The sequence below is a fragment of the Buteo buteo genome, chromosome 2 (genome assembly GCF_964188355.1).
Source record: "Buteo buteo chromosome 2, bButBut1.hap1.1, whole genome shotgun sequence".
Taxonomy (NCBI): Eukaryota; Metazoa; Chordata; class Aves; order Accipitriformes; family Accipitridae; genus Buteo; species Buteo buteo.
In genome coordinates this window covers 68,874,763-68,888,942 of record NC_134172.1, presented here as the reverse complement: position 1 = coordinate 68,888,942, position 14,180 = coordinate 68,874,763, and the positions used below count along the sequence as shown (strand labels likewise).

Below are 14,180 nucleotides of genomic sequence, written 5' to 3'. Positions count from 1 at the left end.
AAGTAATTGAAACAAAAATATTGAAACAAAAATCCCGAATCTGGCGGGGATGCAACTCTGGACTATGTGATTCACAAAGGCAGATGTATGGGGATCAACCCACACAAAATATGCGTTTTTTTGACAAACATACCAAAATCACCATCAAAATGTAGCACTGGGTTGTGACAGCAATTCCTGCAATTCCTTCTGGTTTTGGGGGAACTGGGGGAAAGCAGAATACTGACAAGCCTCAGAAGTTAGTCTGGACCACTATCTACCTTTATCATAAATTTAAAACTACTAAAAAGGTGAAAGGGCTCTGCAGAACTGCTGCAGAGCAATTGCTCTAATCCCAAGGGCCACTGGTGAGATTTCATGGCAGGTAGCAGGGCTTCAGCCAGCGGGATGGCAGCATGAACTGAACGTAAGAGACAAAAGAAAGCTACTGGGTCTGATTTGTCATGATACCGTCATCCGGAAACAAACTGACTACAACAGCTGGAAGTCTAACAGGCATTAGAAAGAGGAAAAGCCTTCTCATTTATTTTCCTGACAATTTGATTAAAACCCAAATATGGATATAAAGCAGCAACCTTAAAATCATGAATCAACTTTTCCTAACTCTTCACTAGTGCTGTGATGTCATGCATCAAATAAAAGAAAGGAAAGGTAAATAATAAAAATAAAAGAAAAAAAACACCCACCCACACAATCCTTCCAGGATGCTGAGAAGTGCTAAACAAGGAGCTGGATTTCCAACAAAAAAAATATCTTAATCTTGTTAGACATTTTGGCTGCAACACAATTAACATGTTTTCCATCCATGTGGCAGGATATATTCCCTGCTAACTGTAAATATGCATACTGCTGGTGGGCAGCTGGCAAAAGTCCCACACCACTGGGAAACTGTCACCACTGGGAAACTGTCACCACTGGGAAACTGTCACCACTGGGAAACTGTCACCACTGGGAAACTGTCACCACTGGGAAACTGTCACCACTGGGAAACATCAGCCTCATCCATACTGCCCATGGAGCCAAGTGAGGGGCAGGCTGCGCCCACACGGTCCTGTCTATTGGTGACACTGCCATTTCCTTACCAAGGTGGGTCACTCTGCAGGTCTGACCCCATCAACAGCTGAGCTGCTGCACCGAAGATGGTCAGCTCCAGAGAGGGACACAATCACATGTTCCTTGGGGAGGAAGACTATAACCTCTTAAATCAGATCCACCAATGTGAAGTACCCTTAACCACAATTATCCTCATTCTAGCTACTAACAGTGAATGACATCTCAACAGTCCCTTGAACCGAGCACTGCAAAATGAGGCAATGAGAAAGTGCCTGAAAAAACAGGCCACTCGAGATGCACTGAAAGCAAAGGTTTCCACGGATGCTGCACTTCACCCATGGATCCTCAGTTACAGAGGATCTCCTCCAGTTGCCAAAATCATCCACAAAATGGTGCAGTATTCCTGGAGTGTGGAGGACAAAGCACCTTATCACAGCCATTTACCCCACATCCCAATCCCACAAACATCCCAGCAGCACAGGTCTTGATAAACAACAGATACAGAATTCAGAGTGATACTGATGGGATAAAATAATTCACCCCTCCAAGTCAATACAATGAAATTCAATAAAGGCACACGTAAAAAGTAGTAACTTCAGAACACTGAAAAAATTAAATGCACAAATGCCAGAAAGCAAATGAGTAGCCAGGCAGCAGTCATGCAGAGAATGATCTGGAAAGTGGCATGGATCACACCTCAAACGCAAGTCAGGAGTGGGGACACTCTTGCAGAGCTCTATGTGTATTTATAGGAATATCACACATAAAGTGTGCGAGACAGTTATTCCTCCCTGCAAGGAGCCAGGCAGCAGCCAAAGCACTGTCCACACTGCTCCTCCTGCAAGATCCTGAGTCCAGCAACAAGGCCAACATGATGCTTGGAAAACTGCTCTATGCAAAAAACTCAATCAGGCTTCTTTGGTCCAAAAAGCAAAAGGGGGAAGAAGGATGCCAGGCAGCAATGGCTGTGATTATGGCCATTTCCTGGCTTGGAATTATCTGCACAGGGAAGAGCAGTTTTGCGATGTGAAGAGTTGCTCTGAAGACAGCAGCGGTCAATTGTTTCCCATGTTGCTGGGAGCAGGACAATAGTAATCCTCTTAATTTCCATGGAGATTTAAGCTAAATTTTAGGGTAAACTGTCCTTCTAATTAGGAATAGGTTAGTTACTTAAGGAGCAGACACAAGCACCTCCTCAGGACCCCTTCTACCTCTAGATTCGTAACAATAAGGACACACAGACATTAGCATGAGCTCCTCTTAGTCATAAAACAGTTTTGAGAAAAATGCGACACTTACCTGTGTACATGCTGTACTCTCCAAATTGTTGCGCACTCAAACATTTTAGACTGGCTTCTGCAAGGCTGTACGAGCTCTTTGTGTATTGGACAAAGGTGATATAACACTCTAACGGCATGAAGCTGAAACATTACCTGCCACAGTGATTTAACTGTGGCTGGATTTGGTTAAAAAATAGGACTGCTGAACTTTGCTGTATATCTACATGAAGTTAGGCTGTACTAGGGCTTTCCAGCTTTTACATGCATGCTGTTTTGCAAAAGCAAAGCCACAGATATAACTTAAATGCAGATCCCAAGGCAAGCATAGTTTGACAGCAAAAGCAGTGTGCCTAATTTTTGCATGTCATCAGCAGATGATTTATGCAATGGCACCTACTGAGCCTTCATTTGTGTTGCAGGATCCTTATCATGACACATGTTCCCATACAGTATAGCATGGTTTTCACACCCTCTCCCAGAAAATAAAACCAACCCCCAAAGGAACATCATTTGGATAGACAGATATTCAAATTGCATTGAACAGTTCTGCAGAGACCAGAAATCCTTATTCAAATATGCTAACGGTGCTTCACGACAGATGTCTGTGGGGAAGAGGAGAAGATGGCAGGGCTGAGAAGCCTGTGTAAGCCAGGTCTCACTGCCCCACTAAAACACATTAGCAACTTGCAGACCGTTTCCTAAATTAAAATGTTCACATTTCTAATCTAATTGAAGGCACTCAAATATGAGCAGATAGTGCTTCAGAAAATAATTGTACAGATAAATTATTCCTCAAAACAACTACTCCAATCAAACTTAATTCTTCCCTACACAAAGCAGATACATACATTCTGTCAAACAGTAATGTTGAAGCAAAGTAGTTACAGCATTTCACAACTTGTCCTGATGTAGGAATCTGACAGAGTAAAGATAATTTTTTTAGCCTGGAGAACAGAGTGCTTTTGAATTAATAAATATTTCATTAGAATTAACTTCACATGAAATAGCAGTACGGAAACAGTCTCTCCTAGATAGAAAGCTTTCCAGGGATAGACTCTTCTATTTGGAAGTCAATTGACAGCAAAATCAGAGAAAGAGATATCCTTCCCCGGGTGTGGCTGGCAGCAGTCACATAGTACCAGCCCTCTAGAACTCCTGCACACACAGCTGGAACGTAACATCATCCTCTGAACACCTATAGTGTACATCAGGCCAGACACAGTCACCTTCGAGGGAAGGAGACAGTATTATGCTTTCCCATGACTGTGTGTGCTGCAAGAAGCAGTGCTAAGAGGACAGCACAGTGCCACCATCAGGAGGCCCATGACCTCATCGACATCCCCTCTCCCCTGTAAATCCATACCCAGATGACCACCAAGGAAATGTCTACGCAGCACACCGTGGCACAGTACTTGAGATCCCAGGGCTAGTCGCTACCTCTCTTCTCCCCCATCCTACATCATTGTTTAAAACAATTCCTCGGCCTACAGCCAGCACCAGCATAAGGCACAGGTGGATGCTCCAGGTTGGGGCATGCTGGACAACTCTGCCAAGGCACCCCATGGGAGGCGGGAGTGGGTGGCAGCTGGTGACCCAGGAAGGCTCCCCGCCACACTGAGCGCTGACCAACACCACGTCACCCTTCCCCTGCGCTCTCCCATCTGTCTAACCATACCCATCTGTTGGGTTTTGCCACAGACTGTAAGCTCTTTGGGACAGAGACTGCCATTTTACTTTGCATTTCTACAGGCACAGTGTGAACTTGGCCGAGGACTACGGCTCTCATGTGCGGCCACAACACCAGGAGAAACACAAACGAGGCTGAGGTTTCAAATCGCTTGTTCCTAGTGCTGACTCATTCACAGGGTTCCTGCTCTGATCTGGTCTCACACAGCCACAGGAGAAGACAAAACCCATCCTCCGTAATTGCAGTCTACCGATCACATACGCAGGCAACAGATCCATAGAGCAGACAGCTGCCTTTAGTGCACATGGGATGTAAGGAACAGCACAGCTTGTTCAGCTCTGCCCTGACTAGGCGCATCCGCTGTTTAAGAGTCAGTCATTGCATTTATGATCTAGATTAACTCATGACCAGGTGCGAGATCACCAACCTCTGCAGGTATTATCCACAGCATCTTCTTTTAGGCCATTGGTCCGTTTCATACACTTTTGTCTGATGAAAGACTGATTTGACAGCAGCCCTTCATAAAATTGTTCGCATTTTTTATTTCATTTTAATCCATTTATGAAACAAACATCTGCTTATCTAGAGCTAGCATGTGCCCAACAGGGAGAGAAGCATTTCTTACAATCACTACGATAACCTACGGCCAAGGATACACCCCTTACTGTGCAAGAAAGAGGAAAAGCCATGGCTTTTGCTGCCTCCTGCACCGGCCAAGAATGCTGGCTAGGTGCACAGCAGGGATTAGGCCACAGGCAAACTCTCTACATGCTTGTATATTCCAAGACTGATTCAGATTTGTCCTGCAGCATCACTGAGGTAATGCACTGCCAGATGAGCCCTAGAATCTGTGTCTTTGCAGGGTTACAGGGATGAACTATCATTTCAGTTGTAAAAGATTAACAAGAAAAATAGTTAACATTCCAGCTGCGCAAGTAATTTCCCTTGTCCCCTGTATGTTTGCCATGTGAACATAGTTACCTACCTAACAAACATAACAAACAACTAACAAAACTGGTTAGAGGCTTACAACACTTCAAAGGTAACTTTGGATGAAGCAAAAACAGACTAAACACCAAAAAGACATAACATGCTTGATACATATACATTTAAAAAAATATACAAATGGACTAGTTAAGACTTGAATCATCATTTTCTTTAAAAATCATAGGTACCCCAAGACAATATAGTGTTGCAATTGAGAAATATCCATGCCAACATGAAAACACACATAGGGGCTCTCTCTATTTAATAACTTTGTGACACTTCAATGTTTAAAATTACAGAGAAGTTCAACAGATAAAACCCAGACAAAAGGGTATTCTAAACTAAACTACACGTCTACAGCATGTTCTTCCATGCCAATGTTTTAAATGTTTTTATCAATCCATTAAATTAATATTTCACATAGCTTCCCTTCAAAGCAATTGATCATAACACAACGCATCTGTCAGTACTTGATAGCATGTGAAAGCAGCAGCCTAGACTGAATTTTATCTCTAGCTCAACTCTTTTCTGAACAAGCAGCTGACACAAGGAAGGCTTATCGTCACTATCTAGGAGACATTTTGACTTTGGAAACCATTTTCTCTCTGCCAGACACTTTGTTCCAGCTGGCTGAGACACGATTTGATTCTGCTGTCTCGTAGCCAGGGCAGAGGTCTGCCAAGCTGGAGAGTCCCTGTGCTGGGGTCCTGAGCCGCAGGACCCTTACATGTCCCTTGCAGCTATTCTGTACCTTCTCCCACTTCCTGATCAAAGCAACCCTGCTCTTCAGACTTGCATGGTTATAAGACCCCTCTAAGGAACACATGTGTTTCCCCTTGTGCAGATGCTCAAGTCAAGCTTCAGGGTAGCTGCATTTGCAGTATGACCCATGGCTATAGTCTCCCAAACATCCAAATCTGCATCCCTGTCCAGGCATGCCTCAGGCACCTTCTGCCAGTGCAAGTGGGTGTCCTTCCCGAGGAAACCACGATGTAGGATGAAACAGAAAGGAGCTGGTGCATTACTACATCTCACTCACTTAAGTAACAGCACAGCTGGAGCACACACTCAGGCCTGAGAACTTTAGGCACAGGGGCTTAAGGAAACCCTATCCCCTTCAGCAATTTTTGGCATTTCCCTACCTTTGTTTCTTTAGGCGTAGTCCTTGTCCTCTGTAGTACACAGGGTCCTCATCTGGAAGCTCTTACCTCTTCAGAAGACTGCTTCTGGCCTCCCGACTCCCAGCAGGTCCACCACCATTACACTGACTGTTCCTGCTACTGAAACCACCTCCCCTCTCCTGCCCAAAGCTCTTTGCGCTTTGCATGCGCAGCTCCAAGTCAGTTGCTGTTGCTCTCTACCAAAACCTCTCTTTCTGTTCTGCTTTAGCCAGTTCTCCAAACTCTGTCCTCCACACCTGGAGCAAGCTGGTTCTCCTCCATGCAAGCAAACACACCCCCCTTTAACCTTAAGGACGTACCTCATCCTGCCCTGGGCATGGCTGTGCTAAGGCCACTGTCAGAAGTGGATTTCATACACCCTCACTCCACAGTCCCGCAGTTTTAATTGCCAACTGCACCCAGGACTCACAAGCTGCCTACAAAGCAGGTCCCCACAGTCATCATGAATCCTCAACACCCTATTTTTAACCCCCACGCACTTACCACTTAGCAGTTTGGTCCCTTCCGACATGCCGTCACACTAATACCACCACACTGAATGGCTGATTCCAGCCAAGACCAAAACCAAGCGTATGGCAGATCCTCAGGACAGCTAAGACTTGTGTTTAAACTGTTAGAAATAGGCACCGATTTAAGGCTTACATTTCTAGAAACGCACACACAAAGAGCGCATAAATTATTTTATCTCTTTTTAGCCTACTACTCCATAACTGAAAAAAAGAGCTCAGGATAGACATTTACATAAGTTAAACCAACAATTATGATGATAATAACTGCAGTTTCAAAATCCTTAACTTCACTGACATTGCTGGGGACCTCAATGGAGTGAAGATAGCAGCACTCAGCTAGCAGGAAGGACAGCAACATTACCATGTCAAGTTCAAAAGAGTTATTAACCTAAAGTCCTTACACTATTGAGCACAGACAGTAATTTCTGTTATTTCAGAGCCCCACTGCAGCTGACTGGTGAACAGAGCCCAGTGTTTGCTCAGAGTATCCTCTCTGTATATGCAGCTGAGGAATGAAAAGGGCATTACAACATAGGAGCGCAAATCCACATCTACCTCTTTGGAGAGAGAAGCATGTGGCCTTATTTGCCACAGGACGCATCTGAAACTCAATCACCCTCGTGCTCTGGAAGCATTCAAAAGAGATCCAGTTTCTTGCTCCAAGTCCTGTCGCTATCCTACCTATGCTGGCCTCCTGCTTCTGCACACTGAGATGTTAAGCGGGCACAATCGGCATCTACTTCATTGCCGAGAACTCAGTCCGGACATGCCTGGTGGTATGGCAGGCAGAAGAGCTGTGGAAGATGAGAAGAGACTTCTCACCTAACATCCAGAAGGTGAACAGTAAAAAAAGAACAAAAAGGCCAAGGCCAATACTTTCCTTTCAAAAAGGAAATATTCTATAAGTAAGAAATAAGCCATTGTTCAAGACCAAAAGTGGGAAATACCAGAACCCACAGGTATCACTAGCATTGGCCGAATGTGGCTGTGTTTCCACATCACCATGGCTGTCAGCGTAGGTACTCCTGCAAATTTCCTTTTACACTCCCTTCATATGACTCACCCATAGTAACTTAAATGAAACACCTCAAGAATTTTTCTTGTTTGTAGATTTAAGCTCTCATTAGGCTGTTTTCCCTTTTCAGAGGAAAACGTCACGTTTCCTTTAAGCTTGGCCATTTATCAGCTCCTCTCCTTTTTCCGTAGGATGACTATTCTCTTAAAGATGTGGTTCTCTGCTTCAGACAAAATGGATGATGTGTCTGTTTGAAATAGGATTGTTTACTTTGTCAATGCTCGTGGGATCAATTTTTTTTTTTTCCCTGCCATCTCCTATGAAGAACATCTTGCCAAGTGCAGTATTCATCTCCCTGAATGAGCTATCAAGATCTATTTTTTTGACACAAATGATGCTGCAACCAAAACTGGTCAGAATCTCTCTCAATTTCAGGAGCACGCATGGGTATGAATAATACAGAATCTTGTCTGGCACAATTTCAGCATTTCTTTTATCATTTCTCTTTCATGACTTTTATTTTCTTGAGGAAAATTATATGCCTGTATTTTTAATGCAAAAAATACAAAGCAGCACACGTTCTTTCTTGCTGTTTGCTCCTATGTGTCTGAATACACACTCATAGGCACAAAATACAGGAGCAATACTGCAATGTCCTCACTGTACTGAATGTTACCCCAAGCAGCTTTACTAACGAGACTAACTCAGGCAGGTGAGATCCACTAATAAGCTGCTGCAGAATGAGGTCTTAATTGTAGATTTATTTAATTCAGAGACAAGTACTGGTGTTGTATTAAGAGCAGCCTATTAACATTCATGCATGAACATTCAGTAAGTGTGAATAAATACAATTCAGTGCAAAAACATTTTTCTAAGCGCTAGAAGAGAAAGCATTCACTTAAACTGTCGCCCTGCTCAGAGCAAGGGTCGGACACTAGGGAATGAAACACTGTTCAAGGCATTGTGTTGGGTTCTTGTACTCAAGCATGTCTCACTATCAATCATTTCTGAAGGAACAGTGCTGAGACTTCCCAAAGCTCCTGTTATTGCCATGTACACTCCCCAGCATTTGAACCAAATATGAAGTGCCAATAAATCAGCACAATTTTGAGAACAAGGTTTTAAAAAAATACATTTGTTGGAGGATACAATCTCCTGCCTGACACACCTTCACGATGCCGATGACAATTCTAGGTTAATCACACAGATGATGAATTTATTCTTACGTCAGTTCCTTTAAAAACAACATTACAGGTGTAGCAGCTAGCAGGCTGATTTGCCCATGTATTCCTGCTGGCATCTGCACATCTTGGGATGAGCTGCTAGACAAAGGAGCATGCCGGCATTTTGAGGGATGCAACCATGACAGTCAGTGTTAAAATATACCTTAGTTACCAACTTTCATTATTTACCAGTCAGAAGGTTCACTTTTAAGTTCAGTCTCTGGTACAGCGTGTACTGTGAAAAACACCCCTCATTTGTAAGTGAGCCGCCAGGAACGGACAAAGCGCTTATACACTGCTCTCCATCCACTCCCTCCTACGTTCTCCCTACCCATGCAGCTGCTGTGCTGCCCTCTACTCCCAGCACCTTCTCCAGCACCCAGTGTCCTTCCTTTCCCATTCAACCCAATTTCTTTCCTACTTTTCCTTACCAGTGGGCCTCTTTTTGAAGCTTGGTCTTATTTTATGACCACTGCCAACTCTTTGAGGCCAGAAAGGTCTTTATGAAGTGGGCAAAAATCACCTCATCCATTCTGAAGAGGTTTTGTCTATGTTTTGTGATCTAATTCACCCTCATTTAAACAGAATCCCTTTTATTCCCCTCTCCGAAAGCAGCATGGTGTAATTGTGCTAACGACTCCTCAGAATAATTAGCCTGAGAGTTCATCGTGTATAAATCAGTGGCAGACCGGACACAACGCCCAGCAGAATGGATGCCTTCTCCCCAACCGCTGCCCTTCACCACCTTACACCGCTCGGCGCAGGAGGAGGACTGGAGCATACGCCGCTCCATTTGCAAATACCCCAGTTTTGCTATCGATTAGACGAGGGAACGCGTTTCACCGTCACAAATAAATTCTCTCTTTTAATCTCCCCAGGCACACGCTTCCCTGCACAAACCCTTCAGCACCCCAGCCCCGGCCACCCTGCTGCACACAAACCCCACACAGAAAACCCGCCGGGGGACCCCTGACACCCCAAACCCACGGTGGGGTCAGGGCTAGCGCCGGCAGGCTCCAACCCCCCCCCACACACACACCGCCAGAGCCTGCGCCCCCCCCCGCCACTCCCACGGCACCCGGGGGTGGACACGGACACACACACACACACACTGGAAACCGGCCCCACACTCTGCCCCCGGCCCTCCACCCCGCCGCTTCGGGCGGCCTCCCCACCCCACGCACACCCCCAGCCCTCCAGCCCCACTCGCGACCGAGACCCGCCGGCCCGCCTGCAGCCCCCCCCGCCCCGTACCCGCGTCCTCCTCGTCGAAGCTGTTCATGCAGGGGAAGTAGATGGCCAGGGCCTCGAAGGAGGCGGAGAGGCTGAGGCGGCTCTGCGACCGCTCCATGAAGAGCCCCGGTCCGGGGGCGCCGCCGGGGGCCTCGCCCGCCGCCGCCGGCGGCTTGGCCAGCTTCGCCGCCCCATTCTTCACTCGGAGCACGGCCCGCGGCGTCTTGGCTGCGGCGGGGGCCGCGCTGAGGCGGCGGGGCGAGGCGAGGCGAGGCGAGGCGGGAGCGCGGAGCGGCGCGGAGCGGAGCGGAGCCACCTGCTGCCGCCCGCCGCTCTGGGGCCGGCCCGCCCCGCCCCGCCGCCCCGCCTCACGCCCGGCAGCGCCGCCGCCAATCGCCGCCCGCAGGGGAGGGAGGAACGGGCCGCGGCGGGGCCCGGCGGCGGAGGGGTGGTCGGGGGCTCGTCGCCCCCGCCGCCATTTTCCTGACGGGGGCCGTGGAAGGGGGGGAGGCCCCGGGGAAGCGGGACGGGCCTTCCCCCGCCCTGCACGGGGCCCGGCAGCTCCTCGCATCGCCCCCTGGTCCTGTGTGTGTCCCCCAAAAGAATATTGAGACGTTAGGGAGGTTTCTGCAAAAGGGGGAGGGGGAGATAAGTGACACCGGTGTAATTTAAGGAGCTGTCTGGCTCCCCAGCCCCACAAACGGCCATCTCGGGGGGCAGCTGGTCCCCTGAGGCAGACATGGGGTGGGGGGGTCCTCAGGGACCCGGGGAGCCTGCAGGCCAACAGCAATGGAGAGATGTATCCCTCCCAAAGGGATGTTCCAGCCACTGCCTGTATCGGAAGGCTGCCTGTCTCTTAGAGAAGGCTGTTCCCAACCAGGCCATGATAACACTTAATTCCATGCATTAAACTTTCTCCCCTTTCCTCCACCCCCATCCTAAGGGTCATCATCATCACCACCCACCAGCAGAACAGTCTTCTCCCAGCTGCCTCTCTTCAGGCACAAAAAAAACCCCAACCCCAAAAGCAAAAGCCACTTGTTTCATAGAATGGTTTGGGTTAGAAGGGACCTTAAAGATCATCCAGTTCCAACCCCCCTGCCACAGGCAGGGACACCTTCCACCGAACCATGTTGCTCCAAGCCCCATCCAACCCGGCCTCGAACACTGCCAGGGATGGGGCATCCACAGCCTCTCTGGGCAACCTGCTCCAGTGCCTCACCACCCTCACCATGAAGAGCTTCTGCCTTACGTCTCATCTAAATCTACCCTCTTTCAGTGTAAAGCCATTACCCCTTGTCCTATTGCTACATGCCCTTGTAAAAAGTCTCTCTCCACCTTTCTGGTAGGCACCCTTTAGGTACTGGCAGGCTGCTATGAGGTCTCCCCAGAGCCTTCTCTTCTCCAGGCAAAACAATCCCAACTCTCTCAGCCTGTCTTCGTAGGAGAGGTGCTCCAGCCCTCTGATCATCTTGGTGTGCCTCCTCTGGACTCACTCCAACAGGTCCATGTCCTTCCTATGTTGGGGGTCCCAGAGCTGGACACAGTACTGCAGGTGGGGTCTCACGAGAGCAGAGTAGAGGGGGACAATCACCTCCCTCGACCTGCTGGTCATGCTTCTTTTGATGCGGTCCAGGATATGGTTGGCTTTCTGGGCTGGGAGCACACATTGCTGGCTCATATTCAGTTTTTCATCCACTAATTGCCCCCAAGTCCTTCTCCTGAAGGCTGCTCTCAATCCACTCATCACCCAGCCTGTACTTGTGCTTGGGATTGCCCTGACCCACGTGCAGGAACTTGCATTTGGCCTTGTTGAACTTCATGAGGTTCACACGGGCCCACCTCTCAAGCCTGTCAAGGTCCCACTGGATGGCTATCCCTTCCCTCCAGCATGTTGACCACACCACACAGCTTGTTTGGAAGTATACAAGCTCCCAGGCAGAAAGCATATAGACCAAGAGGTTCTCCTTGGTGGTCAATTGCAGGATTAAATTAAATTGGAAGACTGCTGCCTGTTCTGGCTCAGCATTTAAACCAGTTCTGCAGCACACCGCTGGATAGGTGCTAGTGGGAACTTGGGGTGCTCCATGAAGAGAGTGAATTTTAGATCCTTCCCAAAGGCTAGCTTCTTGCATTTCTTTTCTGACAAGCCTTATGTAGAATTACTAGCTCAAAAGTACCAGCTGTCTGCAGGTGCTGTCTATGGCATAGACATCACAGTATCACCCATTCCCACTTTGGGGAAGGAAACCCAGCATATCCTCGTTTATTCAGTGCGACAAAACCTGGGATGGGATGAGACAGAGCATGTTTTCTGACAGCAGATTTGTCTTCCCAGCAAGGATGCTGTCCCCTCAGGGCACAAAGGAAGATGTTCCTCATGCACTTGGTCTGTCTACCCATCACGATAACCAAATGCCATCCCACTGAACACAAAGCAACAGGCCTGTTTGTGCTATTCCAAAAATGCAGATTAGAGCCCAACACCTCCGTAAGGAAAAGCGTAGCTAAAACAAGTATACACCGAGTGCTGCAGAACAGCCACCTGAAGTGAAAAAGTGTTTTCCTGCTCCAGTACTGGAGCCCAGGTGCAGGCAACCAGATGATGACCAGACTGAGCATCCTGGGGTCAGTCATTCCCAGCACTTGGCTCAGCCCCACTTGAGCTTCTAAGCTGTAATAGAGCTAGAAGCCTCATACTTTAAAATACTGCTTTTGTTTTTATTTCCATGCACAGTAAGCAACATAAGAATTATAGCCCATAATATTACCTGTACTCTTCTCTCAAACAGTTAATAAGTCAATCCATTAAGAGTCTTCCATCTACTGAAAACCCTACCAGAGCTGTAGTGTATTTGTGGCTGCCAGAATCAGGAAGCAGCAAAAGCAGGGCTGCTCCCAGGAAAGGGGAGCCAGGAGCAGCCCCAGCACAGGGCAGGAACAACCCCAGCAACCAGGCACAGTCCCACGCCACAGGAGGCAGAGCAGGGTGGTGATGGCAATGGGTCCTACCAACACACCATCTCCAAGGTCAGCCAAAAACCCATTCAGGAACAGATACACAACAGGCTCACCTACAACATGGCCCAGGCAAGAACTGAAGTCCCCCAGACCTGGAGGTTAAATGGAGCTCCTGGCAGAGAGGGTGAATGCAAGCCCCAGATGAGGCTCATCAGGGCAATTAAGGCCTATTAGTGAACTCCCAGCCCTGACATCTAGAGTCTTCATTACTGGTAATACATCCAGAATAGCAGAGGTCATTTGAATATCAGATGCCAAGCTGAGTTTGTAGGGCTTCCCAATAGAAAATACATTTTTTCATTAAAAAACTAATCAAATTTTGCTCTGGAGTTAGTGAGTTACATGAATTCCATCATCAAAGCTAGGCTGGGCAAGCAGTAAAGCAGAAGGAACAGAATGAACTTATTACAGACAATGATGACTCCAGGTTTGAGTTTTGAAAGGCAGGGACATCAGTGAGGAATGTATTACCATATGTTTAAGAAGAGATTTCAATAGCACCAATCAAGGCATTAGCAGCAGCTATAGGGACAAATCCAAGTGCATTAAAGCTGTTAAGACAGCTCCTGTCTACCAGTCCTGGCAGCACATTTGATTGGAGGAGCAAAAGGCATCTGCGAATCAAAATCTGCTTCCAGGTTCCCAGACACAGGAGCTACCTAGAAGTGCTGAGAGCTGCTTTCTATTCATTTAAAGCATGCGAGGAAAAATTTAAATGGGGAACAGAAATTTAATCTCAACCTTATGCTGTAGTCATTTAAATGTCTCTTGTTTCATTGCATCTTGAAAGCATAGTGATGGCAGAGGTACCAGTGCCTAATGGGCAGCACAGGCCTGTGGTTTGTATAGTTGATCTCTATCCCCAACGCTCTTCTCTGTCCTTTGCTTTCTTCATCAGTGCACAGGGGCTGAAGACCCTTCTGCTTTGAGTGCTTTGAGATCTACTTATGAGGTGCTGAGAAAGACCATCAACATCACCCACATCACTGTT

General features: G+C 47.4%; 1 protein-coding gene across 1 annotated transcript in view; it reads right to left on the bottom strand.

Moving 5' to 3' along the window:
- Positions 1–10,499, bottom strand: part of RIMS4 (regulating synaptic membrane exocytosis 4) — a 61,455-nt gene extending 50,956 nt beyond the window's left edge. The window contains exon 1 of the mRNA XM_075018421.1: positions 10,190–10,499. Within this exon, the coding sequence (XP_074874522.1) occupies positions 10,190–10,286 (97 nt within the window). The 5' untranslated portion in view covers positions 10,287–10,499. The remainder of the gene's footprint in view (positions 1–10,189) is intronic.
- Between the last annotated feature and the right edge of the window lie 3,681 nt (positions 10,500–14,180).